This window comes from Thermobia domestica, chromosome 5 (assembly GCF_964235325.1).
Source record: "Thermobia domestica chromosome 5, izTheDome1.hap1.1, whole genome shotgun sequence".
Classification (NCBI taxonomy): domain Eukaryota; kingdom Metazoa; phylum Arthropoda; class Insecta; order Zygentoma; family Lepismatidae; genus Thermobia; species Thermobia domestica.
This window is the reverse complement of record NC_137458.1, coordinates 6,828,823-6,847,034: the sequence shown is the minus strand read 5'-3', so window position 1 is coordinate 6,847,034 and position 18,212 is coordinate 6,828,823. Positions and strand designations below refer to the sequence as shown.

The 18,212-nt window shown below is 36.0% G+C and overlaps 1 protein-coding gene across 1 annotated transcript in view; it reads left to right on the top strand.

The window, feature by feature from the left end:
• GABA-B-R3 (gamma-aminobutyric acid type B receptor subunit 3) overlaps positions 1 to 18,212 on the top strand; it is a 702,393-nt gene that overhangs the window by 530,517 nt on the left and 153,664 nt on the right. The window contains exon 7 of the mRNA XM_081758156.1: positions 17,042 to 17,272. Within this exon, the coding sequence (XP_081614282.1) occupies positions 17,042 to 17,272 (231 nt within the window). The remainder of the gene's footprint in view (positions 1 to 17,041; positions 17,273 to 18,212) is intronic.

The window sequence follows — 18,212 nt, the reverse complement described above, 5'->3', positions numbered from 1 at the left end:
GTGTTGCAAACTTAGGACCAAATTTGTTACTAGACTTAGTGATTTTTTAATTTTATAGGTTGGCAACACTTATGGGTCAGCCAAACACTAATTGCCAAAAATTAAATATCAACCCTCTATCTCTTATAGGAACCAAGATATCCACAATTTTCTTATTTTTCGTTTTAAATTTGCCGGGCAGGTGAACATATTCAAGCAGTTACTCACCTACTCAATAGATGGCGTTACATATCACTTAGTTTATCAATTCGCTAATAGATGGCGTTGCTTGTAGAAGTATTTGTTCATATATAAGGCCCAATTTTCACTTGATTTCTTGAGCGTAGTGTTAGCCGAGCTCGCTCGCTTGCAGTCTGGCCAGCTGTAAGTAGTTATCGGCGTGGACGTCGCAGGTTCGAGTCGCCTCCAAGCCAGAAGAAGGATTTTCACTCTCTAATCTATAAGCAGCAAATCAGATTGAGTTGACGTGAATGGAGACTAGCGCTAGTCGGGAAAAGAAAACGGAGGCACAAGAGAAGCAGCAACAAAAAGAAAACGGAGGCACAAGAGAAGCAGCAGCAGAAAGAGAAACAAACAGAAAAAGGAGCCTGAGAGGCAGCCGAAAGCAAACCAAACAAACAAATAAGAGAAAGGCGTAAGTCCTCTCAGGTCCACCTGTGCACAGGTTTTGCTGCTTTTTACATTGAAAATTTATTTAAAATGTCATAAAAGCCTATGCGACATACTAACCTTTATCTTCTTATAATTCAGCTATTTCTGAACCGATTTCGATCAAACAAAAACTATTTTTTCAATCAAAGACAGCCCTATCAGTTATAAGTTTTTAGATGTAAGTTTTTATGATTTCAAATGTCATAAAAGCATATTCAGTCTCACTTGGAGGTATCATTCTGTGTTAAAGTTCAATGGTCAGTGGCGGCTTCATGTATGCTTGGGGGCAGTTAGGGGGTGGGGGGAAAAGTGGGCCAGAAGTTAGGTACCCAATCTACTTGTAGTAATTCTGTAACTTCATCTAATATTTTCATATTTCGATGTCAAACATATAATATAAGTCATATACTGTCATAGTCTAGTCATATACTATAATTGTGCTTATACTTTTTAAATATGTGCCTTTTAAATGTACATTTTTTAAAATTTATATGCAAATTTTTAAGTAATTTCTTGACAGTACTACCAACATAATTTCACATTAGGCAAATCTTGAAATCAAAATTCGCCTACTTTCTGTTGAGTTAACATCTGTAAATTCCATTGCCTGGGGTTATTAGGCGAATATTGAATAGGCGTAAGTTGAAGTCACCGTAAGAAGGGCTGTATCAACAAATCCTTGGGACCGGTTCTTTTTCGAATATGTGTAATCTAAATCTGCAATATTTCAATATTTAAGAGACTGTAGATATTTTAGTAAACTTCGGATATTTTAGTAAACTTCAGCATACATTTATTATTGACAATACCACGGGCACACGTTGAATATATCTTGTTCAGTTGTAACAAGGGTTTTGATAAAAGAAAACACTTTTATATACGTTAATTCTACGCCATCACTTCTCTGAGATCTTTACCATACTAAAATTTTCATGCGCATATTCAACGCCGCTTTTCCTTTCTTTCGGATGTCACACAAGATGTCTTTCGTGCTCGCACCGTCTCCATCTGTTGTTTAATTTATTATAAAGCTTTTTGCATTTTCCAACGTATTTCTCTTTCTTCTCTCTGTTTTACTTCTGTTTTTATTTATGACTTAGAAGCCTATCTTCACATTACTCTCCTGAGGTTTATTTCACAAAGGGAAAGTGAAAACCTTTTTAAGGAATACAAACATTTGGAAACGTTCACAGGCATCGGATAGAAGTATAGTTTTTTGTTGTCAAGTCCTTTTCCTGTAATATCTTACAAGAAATACTGTGATAGTTTCCACCAAGATATAGGAGCATCTAGGCTGCACTACTACTACTACTACTACTACTACAACTACTAATACTACAACAACTGCTACTAGTACTACAACTACTATCACCACTACTACTACTATTATTACTACTACTACCACTATTACTACTACTACTACTGTTACTATTACTACAACTACTATTACTGTTACTATTACTACTAGTACTACTGATACTACTATTACTACTATTTCTATTATTACTACTACTATTACTACTACAAATTACTACTGCTACTACTAATATTACAATTACTACTATTATTACTACTACTACTACTGTTACTATTACTACTACTACTACTAAAACTACTATTACTACTATTTCTAGTATTACTCTACTATTACTACTACTATTACTGCTATTACTACTACTCTTACTGCTATTACTACTACTACTATTACTGCTATTACTACTACTACTATTACTACTATTACTACTACTACTGCTACTATTACTACTACTACTACTATTACTACTACTACTATTACTACTACTATTAGTACTACTACTTATATTACTACTACTAATACTATTACTACTACTACTACTAAAACTACTATTACTACTATTTCTAGTATTACTCTACTATTACTACTACTATTACTGCTATTACTACTACTACTATTACTGCTATTACTACTACTACTATTACTACTATTACTACTACTACTATTGCTACTATTACTACTACTACTACTACTATTACTACTACTACTATTACTACTACTACTACTATTACTACTACTATTAGTACTACTACTTATATTACTACTACTACTACTATTACTACTACAACTACTACTACTACTATTACTACTACAACTACTACTACTACTATTACTACTACTATTACTACTATACTATTACTACTACTGTTACTACTACTACTACTATTACTATACTGTGACTACTACTACTACTATTACTACTACTACTACTGTTACTACTACTACTATTACTACTACTACTACTATTACTACTACTACTATTACTACTACTACCATTACTACTACTATTACTACTACTACTACTATTACTACTACTACTATTACTACTACTACCATTACTACTACTATTACTACTACTACTATTACTACTAATACTACTATTACTACTACAACTACTATTATGGTGACTCAGTGGTATCATGGTTCGAGCCCCGGCCTAGTAAGTTTGTGGTGGACAACATCGTGTCAATTAGTTTTCTCGGGGTACATGTGTTTCCTTCCACATTCTCATTCCAACCAATCCTTCCATCAACATTCACTTGCTTTAATTATTCGTCTCCTGTAGCCTAATAGGACATAATCGTGGGACGTTAAACTGAAAGATTTCATTTATTTCAATAAAAAAAAGTCAACTGAAATCTAAAGCATTTCTTTCAATATAAAATTTTGACAATTTTTCCTAATTTTGAGCACAACATCAAACCTAATCCAGCGTTATACTGTATATAAAAAATTGTTATGGTAGACACAAAAAAATAAAAATGTTTCGTATTTTTAATGGAATTCTATTTTCAAATATATTAAATTCACATGAAACTAATCCAGCCTGTCTGTTGAATTGAGCCCTTCTCTTACTCAGATTAATAGGACTTAATTTAAATCAGAAGTGAAAGTAACTTGTAACTTGATTAATTACATATTTATTTATTTATTTATTTATTTATTTATTTATTTATTTATTTATTTATTTATTTACTTACTTACTTACTTACTTACTTACTTACTTACTTACTTACTTACTTACTTACTTACTTACTTACTTACTTACTTACTTATTTTGTAAATGTAGAATGGAAAGAGTAAATTATTAGAATTATGAAATGTCAATACCTATTTTGCGAGTCCCTTCATTTAATAATTAGAATATTTCATTTCTATATCGCACATATTTAGTAGTCCACTGGTTAGAACAGTAGGTTCACGTCCGCGTGATCTTGGGTTCGAGTCTCCCGTCCGATGCTTCCCAATTCTCGGCGTCCAGCCAGCGTCATGAGGCAAACTGGTAAGCTCTCGTCAATAAAACATGTGATGACCAGTAGGTCCAGAAACCTCTTCATACCCCTGTTAGAGACAGGGTGATACAGCGTGCTGGTCACGTGGTTGTATCCAGGCTAGACATAGTTTATCCATTAGCTAACAGATGGCGTTGGAGCGCGCACAGGCCCATAAAAGGCTGTTACGCTAACTGGTTTAGTTTTAACGCACAGATTGATATTGATTCGACATAATGCGTAATTTATATATATAGTAAAATTTATCTTAAGAGTCATCATCCCGGCGAAATTAAAATACCGCCAATTTTACAGTAATTATGTGATATCTTCAAATAGATAAAAGATAATCGAAATGTGGAACAAGGGCGCCCTACACAATATTATTTTACATGAGATACTGCTATCACGACACACTTATCTGCTTTCGATTTCGAGCCATTTTGAAAATCGGCATTTATTTTCGGCGTTTCTAAACAGCTGAAAACGGAAAGCCACTAGGTGATAGTGTGATAACGGTTCCTCACGCAAAATAATATTGTCTAGGGCGCTCTTTTTCCATATTTCAATTATCTTTTATCTATTTGAAGATATCACATAATTACTGTAAAATTGGCGGTATTTTAATTTCGCCGGGATGAAGACTCTTAAAGCACAAGCAAGAACCATTTGTGTTTGGATCTTAGGTGTTAGCTATAATATATTAAACGGAATGTTGTATTAAAGGACATGCTGGCAGCTTTACCGTCTTCGAGAGAGGACAGAAAAAAAATATTTAAGCTCTCCCTATTGTATTATCCATGTCTCTGCTTCAAATTAGGCCTACTAACCACTTTTCTACAACTGCAAAATGAATTCACTTGAATGGAGTATAGTAAATAACATTTCTGATTACCCTAGGTTTTGTACAATATTACCGATTTCAGAAGAATGTGTCATAAGATATACTTCCCACCGTACGGTTTATAGTTGTTTATATTAGTCTTATAAAGGATTTTAAAACAACCACAAGACGTTCATAACAGTTCCAAAAGCAGAAAGTATTAGTCATCGATGTATCATAGGCCAGACTTATCGAAAAATATATATTCAGTAACCTTTTTTTTAAAAAAAAATCAGTTTATAGCTCTATCTTAATATGCTCAAGTGCTAATATTGCCACAATAGCCTATAAATACTTAATCAGGAACAGAATGTGGGTCAAGCACCTTCTCCGACGATCACTATAGTATATAGACTGGTAACCAGTTTTTTTCAGTGGCTAATGAGGGGGTTTTTAGATTAATTTCATGGTAACATACATATAAAGTATATGGAACAACTCTATTTACGAGCAGTGGTAGAGCGTTCACTTCTGGTACTTGGGATCCCGGGTTCGGTCCCAGCCCCCGCCAGGTGAACTTTGTGGTGGACAAACACCGTGTGCGTGGGTTTTCTCGGGGTTCTCCCGTTTCCTCCCACTTTCTTCATCCCACCATTTCATTTATTACTCATCATCACCGTCTCCTTTAGCCTAACCGGCATAATCGTGGGATGTAAAACTCAAAGATTTCATTTCATTTTTTCTATTTACGAGGTTATGAAAATAATTCCTCTAAGTTTTCATAATCATCAGATTCCTGTAACAACTAGCTAAGAACCTATTGGTGGAAATATGTAATGAAATTATGCCCTTTAGGCTAAGGGAGACTGGTGATTAAGCCAAGTGAATGATGATGAAAGAATTGGTGGAATGATATGTGGGAGGAAACGGGAGTATCCAGAGAAAACCCACGGATACAATGTTGTCCACAAACTTACTTTGTCGGGGATCGAACCACGGACCCCACACATTAAAGGTCTCTTCCGCTCTAAGCACTCTATAACAACGCTAACGTGCCTCCGAAGCTATTGATGTTTATCTGTGAAATGTTATGCTTGAAGCTTAGTAATTTAGGAATAACTTTTTACAGCTTTTAAAACAAATTCTGATTTACACAGGGCTTCATATGGACATTTGTTTTTAGCTGATGTATATCGTTACGCCCACCTGGAACTATCTGAGTGACGTCATTTTAAACTAATGACGTAAACGCAGAAGTATGAAACTTAACAATTGGAAATGAAAAAAAAAACTAATTAAAGAAAACAGTAAAATTGAATTATATAACGAAACATAAAAATTGCATCGTCACAAATTCATCTTTATCCTGTTCTAGTCCTCCGCGAAATATTATAATGAAGTTAACCGTAGAACCTGTACGGAATGGGTTATATTCTTTTGCTTCCGATTGTACAATAATCATAAATGTCTTGCTGAATACATCAGTAAGTACTTAAAGAGTAAAATAGTACGCAAGATCTCTCGAGTCAAAAGGTTTCTTGTGTGCCTCTGTCATAAGCATCCCGTTTTCTCCCATCAACATCGCATAAAGGTTATTTGGCTGTTTGTGTTTTCCCTTGATGTTTTGACCTTACATGAAAGAACCCTCCTGAGAAGCACTTTTTTCGCAGTGGTACACCGGCGGAAGATTTCTGAAAGGGCTCTACAATATCCAAAGCGAGCACTCTGAGCTCGTATAAATATAGATATGCCGGTATGAGTATAAAGAGAACTCAAAGCGATTTTTGATCTCAAATTGCCTCCGTTTGCTGTTTCCTTTAGAACTTCTCCGACAAGTTATTCACATCCCAAAGATAAGAGAGACGAACAGACATAAATGATGCCAATTAGTTAGATGAGAATACCTTCTCTCTTTTTCTCTCATACCACATTTCCCCCCCTTCTTCACCCCTTATCCTTACTGATCACAAATTATCTCCAACCAAAGACAAAAGAGTGCTTCTATGGAAAATTTCTTGCAGTCGAAATAACTTAAACCGTATCTTGCAAAACTGTCGTCTAACTAATGTTCAGACAAAATGCCTTGAAAAATATTTCCTGTCAGTTACATTTCATTTTCTCTTGTATTTGGCGTTTGTGGATTTAAATCAGGATAGATTTGTTCATTTGCAGTCCCTTCAACGTAGTCTTAAAGTTCATAAATAAGTAAGTAAAATTATGGTACTTTACGGTAATGACATTGTGGTATTGGAAATAACGAAATTTCAGAGCAGCGTTTAAATACGAAGGTGATTCAGAAAGTAATGCCTCCAAGCCCACTACTTGGCCAATAGTGCTGCAACAAGAGCCGCGGTGACTCAGTGGTAGAGCGTTTACCTCTGGTGCTTGGGGTTAGATCCCAGTCCCCGCTAAGTGAACTTTGTAGTGGACAAACACCGTGTGTGTGGGCTTCCTCGGGGTTCTCCTGTTTCCTCCCACTTTCTTCATTCCACCATTTCATTCATTACTCATCATCACCGTCTCCTTTAGCCTAACCGGCATAACCGTGGGACGTAAAACTCAAAGATTTCATTTCATTTTTCAATAGTGCTGCAAACTTTCTGAACTGTCCATCATTAACACGCTGATGTTTAAGCTATAGACTGTCACTTGTTTCACCTTCCTATCTCTTCTCGTTCCAGAGGAATGGAGTAATCCATGACTTCCAGTGGTGACGTCCTGGTCTGTCATTGAATTTCTGAATGCGGAAGATTGTGCACCCAGGAACATTCATCGCTGGCGACGAATCATGGACTCACCATTATGACTCGGAAGCTTTAGTCAATGGAGTACCGCCACACGTCCTCTCCTGCGTAAAAAAAAAAAAAAAAAAATCAAAGTTAGCCCATCTGCTGGCAAAGTGTATTTGGCATTCTGACTCGTCCTGCCGATAGTCCGGATTTTCCGCCCTGTGACTTTTGGCTCTTACCCAAATTTATGGATCACCTTAAGGGCTAATGCTACAGTTGTGACGCAGAGGTGGAAACTGTAATTCGGCAATGGCGACACCAGCAGCCAGTGGCGTATTTAGGGGGGGGGGGCTTCCGGGCTTAAGCCCCCCCCGAAATCTTACTTACTATAGTAAAGTATATGAAATATCTTGCATAATTTTCATATTTTCAGGCAAAGCCCCCCCCCCCCCGAAAGTTAGCAAAGCCCCTCCCGAAACAAAATCGTAAATACGCCACTGCCAGCAGCCACCACAATTCTTCGCCGACGGCATGAAAAACTGTTTCATGTTGGCACAAGTGTGTTACCCGTAATGGAGACTATGTTTAAAAATGATGCTTCTATTTGTAGCTAACATTACAAGGTTTCTACTGATATCTGAATCGGTGCTATCTGTTAAACACAAATAAAGGTATCACCTTGGAGACATTACTTTCTGAGTCACCCTCGTATGAACAGAAATGTTTGTGCTATACATTATATATCGAACAGAACGAAATTAAGTGTTCCTTATGGTAGTATGTTTATGATACATACCTTCGGCACGACAGATCACGATTCGATTCCCGGTGCGAATTCACATCATTCAGATGTCATGCTAAGTTATCGGTGCAGGTCTCATACAACCTTAATGCTAAAAGGGAAGTAAAACTTCGTCGAACCCAAAACATTGTTCTTGTATCATTTCTGTGATATTGAAATAGATCTATTCCAGCGTTCAGGAAGTCTCTGATATCTAGGACAATAGAAAAACCATTATCTGCATATTGACTCCTTTTTGCACGGAGCCCTCATTGAAATTGAATTTGTGCTCTCCTAAAAAAAAATCTCTCTTGTGAAGTAGCGTACCAATATTATCAATACCTCTCCACGCAATTTTTCGACGCCACTGCATCTTACATAATATGTTCGGATAGTCTTGGTCTCAATCCTTTTCATATCACAGTAGAAATCTTGACCCTCGTAAGCTACGTTTTTGGTCTTAAGCTTTAAAAGTTGGGAAACCCATCTAGCATAGAATTTCACTTTTACTTCTACTTTTCCAATACCGATTTCTCTACTAGTGATTCTCCGATCTTCTAACATATGTATCTCAACAAAACTTGGCTTTTCCTCAGCGGTCCGGGGTTCTATTCTCGGTGGGGTCACTTGGTCGAAAAAGTGTGAAACGCTTCTTCAGGCCATCCACCCTGAATGTGTTTTTTCTGGATTTTCCTCATTCATACCAGGCAAATGTCGGGGCGGTACCTAACTTATAGGTCCCAGGCCACTTCCTTCCTTCCCTTTCCCCGGATTGTGTGCTCACCAGGGACGTCATCCCTCAAACCGTGACGGGTTAAATGGCCTTAGATGCCGAAAGTCCAGACATTCAAAATCCCTAAATCCCTTGGCTTTTCCTCATTGGTTGAAGTTCCTGTCTGACTGGAATTTTAACTTATTTTTCTTTCTTTCTTTCTTTCTTCGATCCTTTCTGAATGACTTGCTTTAGTCGTACTGTGCATCAGAAGAGCTCATTTGTCAACTCAGAAGAGCTCAGACAAAATGATGATAAACTGAAATGTTGGGGATGTCTGCACTGACAAGTTGCGCTCAGGATTTTGAATATAAATTTGGAGGAGCTAAGGATATTGGGATGGGAACTGGGTAGCTTTGAGAAGAAACTGAACACAAGTAAAACAGAACCAAATTGTGATGTTAAGGGAAAAGAATGAAAATAACTTTTGGAATTGGTGAATCTACTTGGACTTACTTGAAGATCTTTCCATCTCATAGTTCCTTTAGTGGGTCGTCGCCCTTTCATTCTTTGATTTCTTCTTCTCCCGTTGACTGATGGTGAATGAAGTGCGATTTGTACGTATGTCAATACAGATGTTTCTGTAGCGATGAACTTTTGTCAAAATTAAAATACTTATGGTGTTGCTGAAACATAGTCTCAAGTACAAGCCGACGTGATAAATAAATAAATAGTACTCTTTAAAGATTAGAGCAGTTGTTCTTAACCAAATTTCTATCACAACCCCCATTTTATCTATCCTCTTGCCAGCGACCCCCTTATAATTTCTGGTTTGTAACATAGTTGTGTGGGATTTTTAATATACCTATTGCGGAGATCTCACGATATCCATCTATTTCTATGATAGTGGAATCCATTTCTTGTATATAGTGGATACAGTAACTTCCTTAAAAGCGAATGAATTAAAGCCAAATTTGGTCAGTTCATTTCTATTACAAATATCGAATCCGATCCGTCATACTGTTTCAAAATGGAGGCCGTTTGAAAATTTTAAAACTACATAACTCTCTTAAATTTGGATCATATGATAAAAAGAATAAAGTGATTTATAATTTTGGTTTAAAAACTTGAACAGTTGTTTAAAAAAATTATTGAGTGTTTCAAATGACTTGATAATGTGCGTGACGAAGGTTGAAGAGGACATTGCCGCACTAGTGAAATCACATCATGCTCAGGTATCTCATTAGCTTTCAACTTTAATTGTATTTCAATATGTAGGTGTTCTTGCATTTTGTATTTTTCTGGTATTTCAATATGCAGTTCTTTTAGTTTCATATCGTGTCTCTTTCATTTAAATTGATTTTTAAACAACTCTGCTTCTATTGAAAATGTTTAGTAGACCTATTTTTTGTTGTTCTTAACAGTGTATATAAAAATAAAAATATGTTTGTCAGAACAAAATTCAAAATAATATTTAAAAATATTTTCCAGTATCAGATTCTAATTATATTTATCACTTCTGCTTATCTTCGCGATCTCCATGAAATTATCTCGCGACCCTCCTAGTGGTAGCGATCCTCAGATTGAGAAACCCTGGACTAGAGGAAAATGTGGACATTTTAGACTCGTAATCATTGCTCCGCGTAACCACATGTTCCTCAATTCAAAATCCAGCTTCAACTCTCCCTCCAACAGGGCATCTCCTACAGTTTTGTTGAACGTGCCTCAGGTCATAACCTGGTCGATCAATGATCTCTTGCGTCGACGTTAAAAAATGCAGACAATATAGAATAAGGTGCTGATAGAAGTTTGTTCAAAAGGATCAATCTGCAAAGTTCATGTATGAGAAGCACATGAAATAGTGAATGAACTAAAAATAAAAGAAAAAAGAATTAAATAAATTAGTTGTGACTGACTTTGATTGGACCATGATAAATCAGAGTTCCTGATTTAAAAGAAAACAATGATCATAATTCCTACTAAGTCCAATTCAATAATAAATGTCCCAAAACTTGTAATAAAAATAATACATAGTGTGTCATAAAATGCATAACATCTTTATATCTATTCACAGTACACTCTATTGTTTGTTCCGGCTAACCTCTAAGCGGAAACAAAATTATTCTTATCTTCCGTTGTACAAAACTATGGTTGGCTAGTGATGTATCATTCCTACGTTCGCACGGGAGGGGTAAATTAAACCTTCTTTCTATCGTAGTAACCTTGAGTTATACGTGCATTATCAAATTCTTGTGTCATGCACAGGGTGGATTGATTTAAATCAGCCTGATTTAAATCACGATTTAAATCAAGATTTAAATCACTTGATTTTTTTAAATAAAAATCGTTGATTTAAATCAAATTCCGAAATAATTTAAAGCGAAAATAAGTAAAGTCCCGTTTCTGTTCTGTTATTTCGATTATGGAAGATGATAATCATAATACAACGAGACTCAAATGTACAGTATGTACAGCATTGTATGAAAACAAGTGTCATGCAGAGGATGATTAGGGAAAATCCCGTTTTGAACGGGTAACAGGGCAATCCTGTTTTCTTCTCTTCGTAATATAGGGTTTATATTGTAAATCGTTAACTATTCCAACGGGGAAATCACCATTGACATTTAAGAAGAAGATTCTTTTGTGTGCGCGTCTATATATTTGTTCCCAGATAATAGGGCGTATTTAGAAGTGTCCTTTCCCCTCTCGAATTTTATTTTTTTATTTTATAACTTTGGGCAAAATTTATGTATTTGGTACCGCAAGCTAGTTACAATTTCCTTAAAAATATGCCCCTGCCAAATATCAGTAACTTTTGTGAAAAAAAGGGGTTAAATTCCAAAGTTGGGCGTCCGTTTCCAGCAAAATTTTTAAAATTTACAGAAAAGATATGGATAATTTGATCGTTTGTGTGCTTGATAATATATAAGAGTCTCGAAAAATCTTTTTATTTGTTATATATAAGCGGTTATAAACATGGGACTATACGGCGAGCGGAGGGAACTACTTGGCGCAAGGTAACCGAACAGTTGCATTGTGGGAAAGAAACGAGCATTTATGTTATGAACATGGCGAATGTACAAGGTCAATGAACGAACAGTTTTAACATTTGTGAAGCAATACGTTGATAACGAGCAAAATCTTTTAAAAGTTTGTGAAGAGCATGGATTAATGAACCAAATAACAAACTGCAGAAAGTGTGCAAAGGAGATAACAGCGAGAAAACGTGGCAAAAGCGGACGCCCAACTTCGGAATAAATGCCAAAAAAAGTCACTTTGATAAGCGTTGCTGTACTTTTTCCTTAACGCTTAACCTTCGAAATTATATCATCTATTTTTAAGTGATAGGCTAAAATCTCCATTATTCGATTAAAAAAGTACCAGTAAAGCTTTCTACTTCGTTTTCTCGATAGCATTGTAGAGCACGTTACATATGCTTTCACGCCTCTCTGCGTCAAGACATAGGATGTGATGACGTCATAAATTTAAAAAATATATTTTCTGTTGTGCCTATTTTTATTATTTTTTGGCGGGCCTACATTTTGCATTCAGAAGACAAATTCTGCACACTCGTTCAGTTCACCCTTAGTATTTTTTAGATTATTTCAGATCTCTGCGTGAAAACAGGGGGATCTAGAGGGGCAAAAATGTAAAAAAAAAAAAAAAGTATTTTTAACAAAAAAAATAGCTTTCTACATGGAGACATATGAATGGTACCATCTGAAAGGCTGCTCTATTCTGAAGAGAATGATGTACGAACCATGATCTTAGGATAAATAGAGATGTCTAAGGAAACCGTTACTGAGAGCCTGTTTTATACGGGAATCTGGGGATATTATTTTTCGCGGGGTTACTTTTGCGTCTAGAAGTTTGAAATTTTGGACACTCATTCACTGCACCCCTTAGTATTTTTCAGATTTGTTTCAGATCTTTGCCTTTAAACAGAGGCGGTACAGAGGGATAAAAAGTAAAAAATGGGATATTTCTTAAGAGAAAATCCCTTTTCTCGTGATTTTCCAGCCCCAGATAGCCTACACGATGGAGACATTTGAATGGTATCGTTTGAAACTTTGTTTTATTCTGAAGAGAATAATGTACAAATCATGATTCTAGGATAAATAGGGATGTCTGAGGAAATTTTTATATTACATCCGGGTCATCTGGGGTATTGTGGGGATGTTCTTAGCTCATTGTTAAATATTTTTCCCGCCCTTACTATTCAAGATAGAAGCTTGAAATTTTGTACACACATTTAGTACACCCTTAGTATTTCCCAGTTGATTTTGAGATCTGTGCGTTAACATAGGGGAGTCCAGAGGGAATCAAAATTTGAAAAAAAAATCAGAAAAAATCCCGACTTCTCTCAAAATTTTCCGCTTCAGGGACATGATGGGGAAAATGTGAATGTTATCGTTTTAAAGGCTGTTCTATTCTGAAAAGGAGGAAGTAAGAACCATGATCCTAGGATAAATAGGAATGATGCTTGACTGAAAGCCTATAATTTACCCCCCCCCCAAAAAAAACAATTTAAAATTGTTAGAAAAACATTATTTGGGATTGATATAGGTTAACGATTGGGGATTAATTCAAAATTCAACCCCAATATTTTTACTTAAATGGCATAATTAACATTTAATACTAATTCCTAATGTTTTTTCTTCAGTTCGCGACTTGTATTATACGAGGAGAAAGATTTGATTTAAATAAAAAAATCGATTTAAATAAAAAAAATAATCAAAAATGATTTTTTAAAAAAAAATCATGATTTTTTCCACCCTGGTCATGCATAATCATACTTGCAAGATAAAAAAAAAAGAAAGAATGGTTACAAGAAGGGTTACAAAAAGGAAGAAAATATCACTTGAATTTCGACAGTAAGAACTTCTTAAACACATTTAGCTATTATTACGTTATACCACTTCGTAAAACCTTTGCTTGTTGTGCTTTTTGATGCTATAGATTTGATGGACCTACAGAACCAGGATGTTAGCCACCTTTCCATCTTAAAAACAGGACACATATACCATTGAATTGACCTCATAATTTTTCTATTATTTCATTAAACGTATTTACATTACTGTTAGATAATCTGTATCATATTTTTCATACTTATAGTAGTTTCATAGTAAAAGTAATAATTAAAAGTGGTGAACTATTTTGTGCAGGAATACAAACGTTGATAGTCCAACAGCAAATCAGAGTGCTTTAGTTGCACATATCTTTGTTTATCGCGGTTTAAGAATATAAGCTTTGATAGGTCAAGAGCAAATCTAGATGGTTTAGTTGCACACAGCTTCGTTTATCGTGCTTTAGGCAGACAAACTTTAATAGGCCAACAGGCAATCAGCCCGCTTTAGTTACACATAGCTTTGTTTGTCGGGATTTTAGAGTACAAGTGTTGATAGGCCAACAGCAAATCAGATTGCTTTAGTTGCACATATCTTTGTTTATTGCGGTTTAGGAGTACAAGCGTTGATAGGCCAACAGCAAATCAAATTGCTTTAGTTGCACATATCTTTGTTTATTGCGGTTTAGGAGTACAAGCGTTGATAGGCCAACAGCAAATCAGATTGCTTTAGTTGCACATATCTTTGTTTATTGCGGTTTAGGAGTACAAGCGTTGATAGGCCAACAGCAAATCAGATTGCTTTAGTTGCACATATCTTTGTTTATTGCGGTTTAGGAGTACAAGCGTTGATAGGCCAACAGCAAATCAGATTGCTTTAGTTGCACATATCTTTGTTTATTGCGGTTTAGGAGTACAAGCGTTGATAGGCCAACAGCAAATCAGATTGCTTTAGTTGCACATATCTTTGTTTATTGCGGTTTAGGAGTACAAGCGTTGATAGGCCAACAGCAAATCAAATTGCTTTAGTTGCACATATCTTTGTTTATTGCGGTTTAGGAGTACAAGCGTTGATAGGCCAACAGCAAATCAGATTGCTTTAGTTGCACATATCTTTGTTTATTGCGGTTTAGGAGTACAAGCGTTGATAGGCCAACAGCAAATCAGATTGCTTTAGTTGCACATATCTTTGTTTATTGCGGTTTAGGAGTACAAGCGTTGATAGGCCAACAGCAAATCAGATTGCTTTAGTTGCACATATCTTTGTTTATTGCGGTTTAGGAGTACAAGCGTTGATAGGCCAACAGCAAATCAGATTGCTTTAGTTGCACATATCTTTGTTTATTGCGGTTTAGGAGTACAAGCGTTGATAGGCCAACAGCAAATCAGATTGCTTTAGTTGCACATATCTTTGTTTATTGCGGTTTAGGAGTACAAGCGTTGATAGGCCAACAGCAAATCAGATTGCTTTAGTTGCACATATCTTTGTTTATTGCGGTTTAGGAGTACAAGCGTTGATAGGCCAACAGCAAATCAGATTGCTTTAGTTGCACATATCTTTGTTTATTGCGGTTTAGGAGTACAAGCGTTGATAGGCCAACAGCAAATCAGATTGCTTTAGTTGCACATATCTTTGTTTATTGCGGTTTAGGAGTACAAGCGTTGATAGGCCAACAGCAAATCAGGCTATTTTAGTTGCACATAGCTTTTTCAAATCACGGTTTAGGAGTACAAGTATTGATAGGCCAACAGCAAATCAGTGTGCTTTACCTGCAACAACGCGTTCTGTAATTGGATCACAAGCGAAATTCTCCAATGAAGAGCATCTTGTAATTCTCTGAACTACTGTGTTCGAAAGAGCTTTTAAAAAAACTTCTTTCAACAAATAATATCAACTATTCTAACTTTGATTTTATTAGATCAGTTAAAACACTTTTGTTCATGGTCTAGTACGATAAGGTAGACCAGTGGTTCTCAAGCGTTGTGTCGTGACACACTGGTGTCACTCAGTACTCTAGGATGTGTCGCAAAATTTTTGAACTTAAAAATCATGAAGAATGTAATCATAATTCGTTAAAATCGACTTTGAGACAGGCTGTTCCAGGCAACACTTCCAGCGGTAGCAATAATGCTCATTAGTGAATAGAGACAATACATTATAGAAACTTATAGGGTTTCATTATTATAATTTATATTATTATTATTATTATTATTATTATTATTATTATTATTATTATTATTATAAAATAATAATAATAATAACAATAAAGAGGTTTGTCGCTATATATGTACTGGACTTTCAGTACAGTGTGTCATCAGTCAAAAAAAAGTTGAGAATCACTGAGGTTGATTATATCCGTGGCAGAACAGTGTAATTACGACGACTTTGTTTGTTCTATTTATCTATTTTAATAGATTCTTAGTATTTTAATAGTCTTTTAACAATGAGACTAAATGAGGTGCAGGAGTAGGACCAAACAATGAAGGCGTAGCAGTTGGGTTATATAGAGCTTACCTCTGGTGTATAGTGTCCTTGGTTCGATCTCAGCTCTGTGTTTGTGAGAAATATCATGCCAGTTAATTTTATCGGGGTTTTCTCCTTCCTCCCACATTTTCACTCCACTGTTTAATTTATTTACAATAATACTTCGTCTCCCTTAGTCTGAAAGGATATGAATGTAACCATGTGACGATAAAATAAATATTTAATTTCTTTTTAACCATTACTCACTCTTGCTTTTTTACACGTATTTTAGCCATTATTCTCAGCACGATTGTAAAAAATGTGAATCTACCTAGGTCAATGGCGTAGGGAAGGGGGGCAGAGGGGCCGGCCCCCCCCCAAAGAGGTCCGACAATGTACTTTGGTACTTTGACGTTTGTAATTTTTTATATCTATATTTTTATGTTTATATATTTTGTTTGTTTGTAATGTTTCTATATGTACCTATGACAGCATTTGCCCCCTCCAAACACACATCCTGGCTACGCTACTGACCTAGGTAAAATTTTACAATGGGATCTGTAGCATATATTCTCGTACCTGAAGAATCGAACCGAGCTCTCTGGCACGAAAGAGTTATGGTAGGTGGTAGTATTTCTTTGTGTACCCTTATTTCTCACGTTTAAAGCACAGTTCAGAAGAACGAATCCATACTTTGACGCTAACAGGTACATTATTTTCTTGTTTCAGACGAATGCAATGTTTACCGAAAAATTTGAGTCTCTTGGCCTACCAATAAGCAAATACGCTCCACAGACATACGACGCCGTCTGGGCCATGGCGCTAGCTCTGAGAAACGCTGAAGATAAGTGGAGAAGACGTAATCAAGGCTTTCGCCTTCAACTCTTCGATTACAATCGTCGTGACATGGCCAAAGAGTTCCTCCAACAAGTGGAAAGATTGGACTTCTTAGGCGTGTCGGTAAGTCAGCTACTTTTGAATGCAATACATTATAATATAATTCAAGCAGTTAAGGGCCTTCACTTTTTGATTAGAATACAATCATTACTAGTTATGTACACAAATTAAGACACTTCACTTTTGATTAGAAAACAATTGAGGTTAGTCATTGCATTGAGATTTTTTATTACAGTTATGTTGAGTTGATTTTCAGGTTAACATCCCTTTCAGCAGCGAGGCAATATGAGACGTGGATCTACTGATTAACGTGAAATCCGAACCACATGAGCTCCTGCCTCTTGCAACTCAAGCAGAACATTTTGAGCGCTCTACGCCAGCAAATGGTCTATACAGTTGGTAATTGTAATTGCAGAAATGAAGTTGAAAAATACGTTGGTCCAAGTTTGTTTAAGATGTCTGTATTGGCAGACCAAGAGTTTTCCATCATTTTATCCAACAAATTTCTAACACGCATTCTCAATCGCAAAATTACCTTTTTTCCATAGGCTACGTTAACAATTTTGAAATAATCAGCAATCTCTCTGCAAAGTGGTCAATTATAAGGAAGGGCTAACGTTGGCTAATCTCGCAAATACCTCTTTCGTAGGGGCTACGTCGGCAATTGAAATGGTCGTCAATTGCTCTTCAAAATGGTCAATTATAACGAAGGACCAACGTTGGCTAACCTCGCAAAATTACTTCTTTCATAGGGGCTACGTTGTCGATTGAAATGGTCGTCAATAGCTCTGCAAAATGGTCAATTATAACGAAGGGCCAACGTTGGCTAACCTCGCAAAATTACCTCTTTCGTAGGCTGTTTATGTACGTACCATTTGATATTTTCTCCCTCCATAACTGAACATCTTCCACTAGTAGGAGACATATTTTGTAGCATTGATCCAGCGTCGTGAAGGAATTGGGCATCTACTTACATTTAGATGTAACGACCTTCATCAAAGAT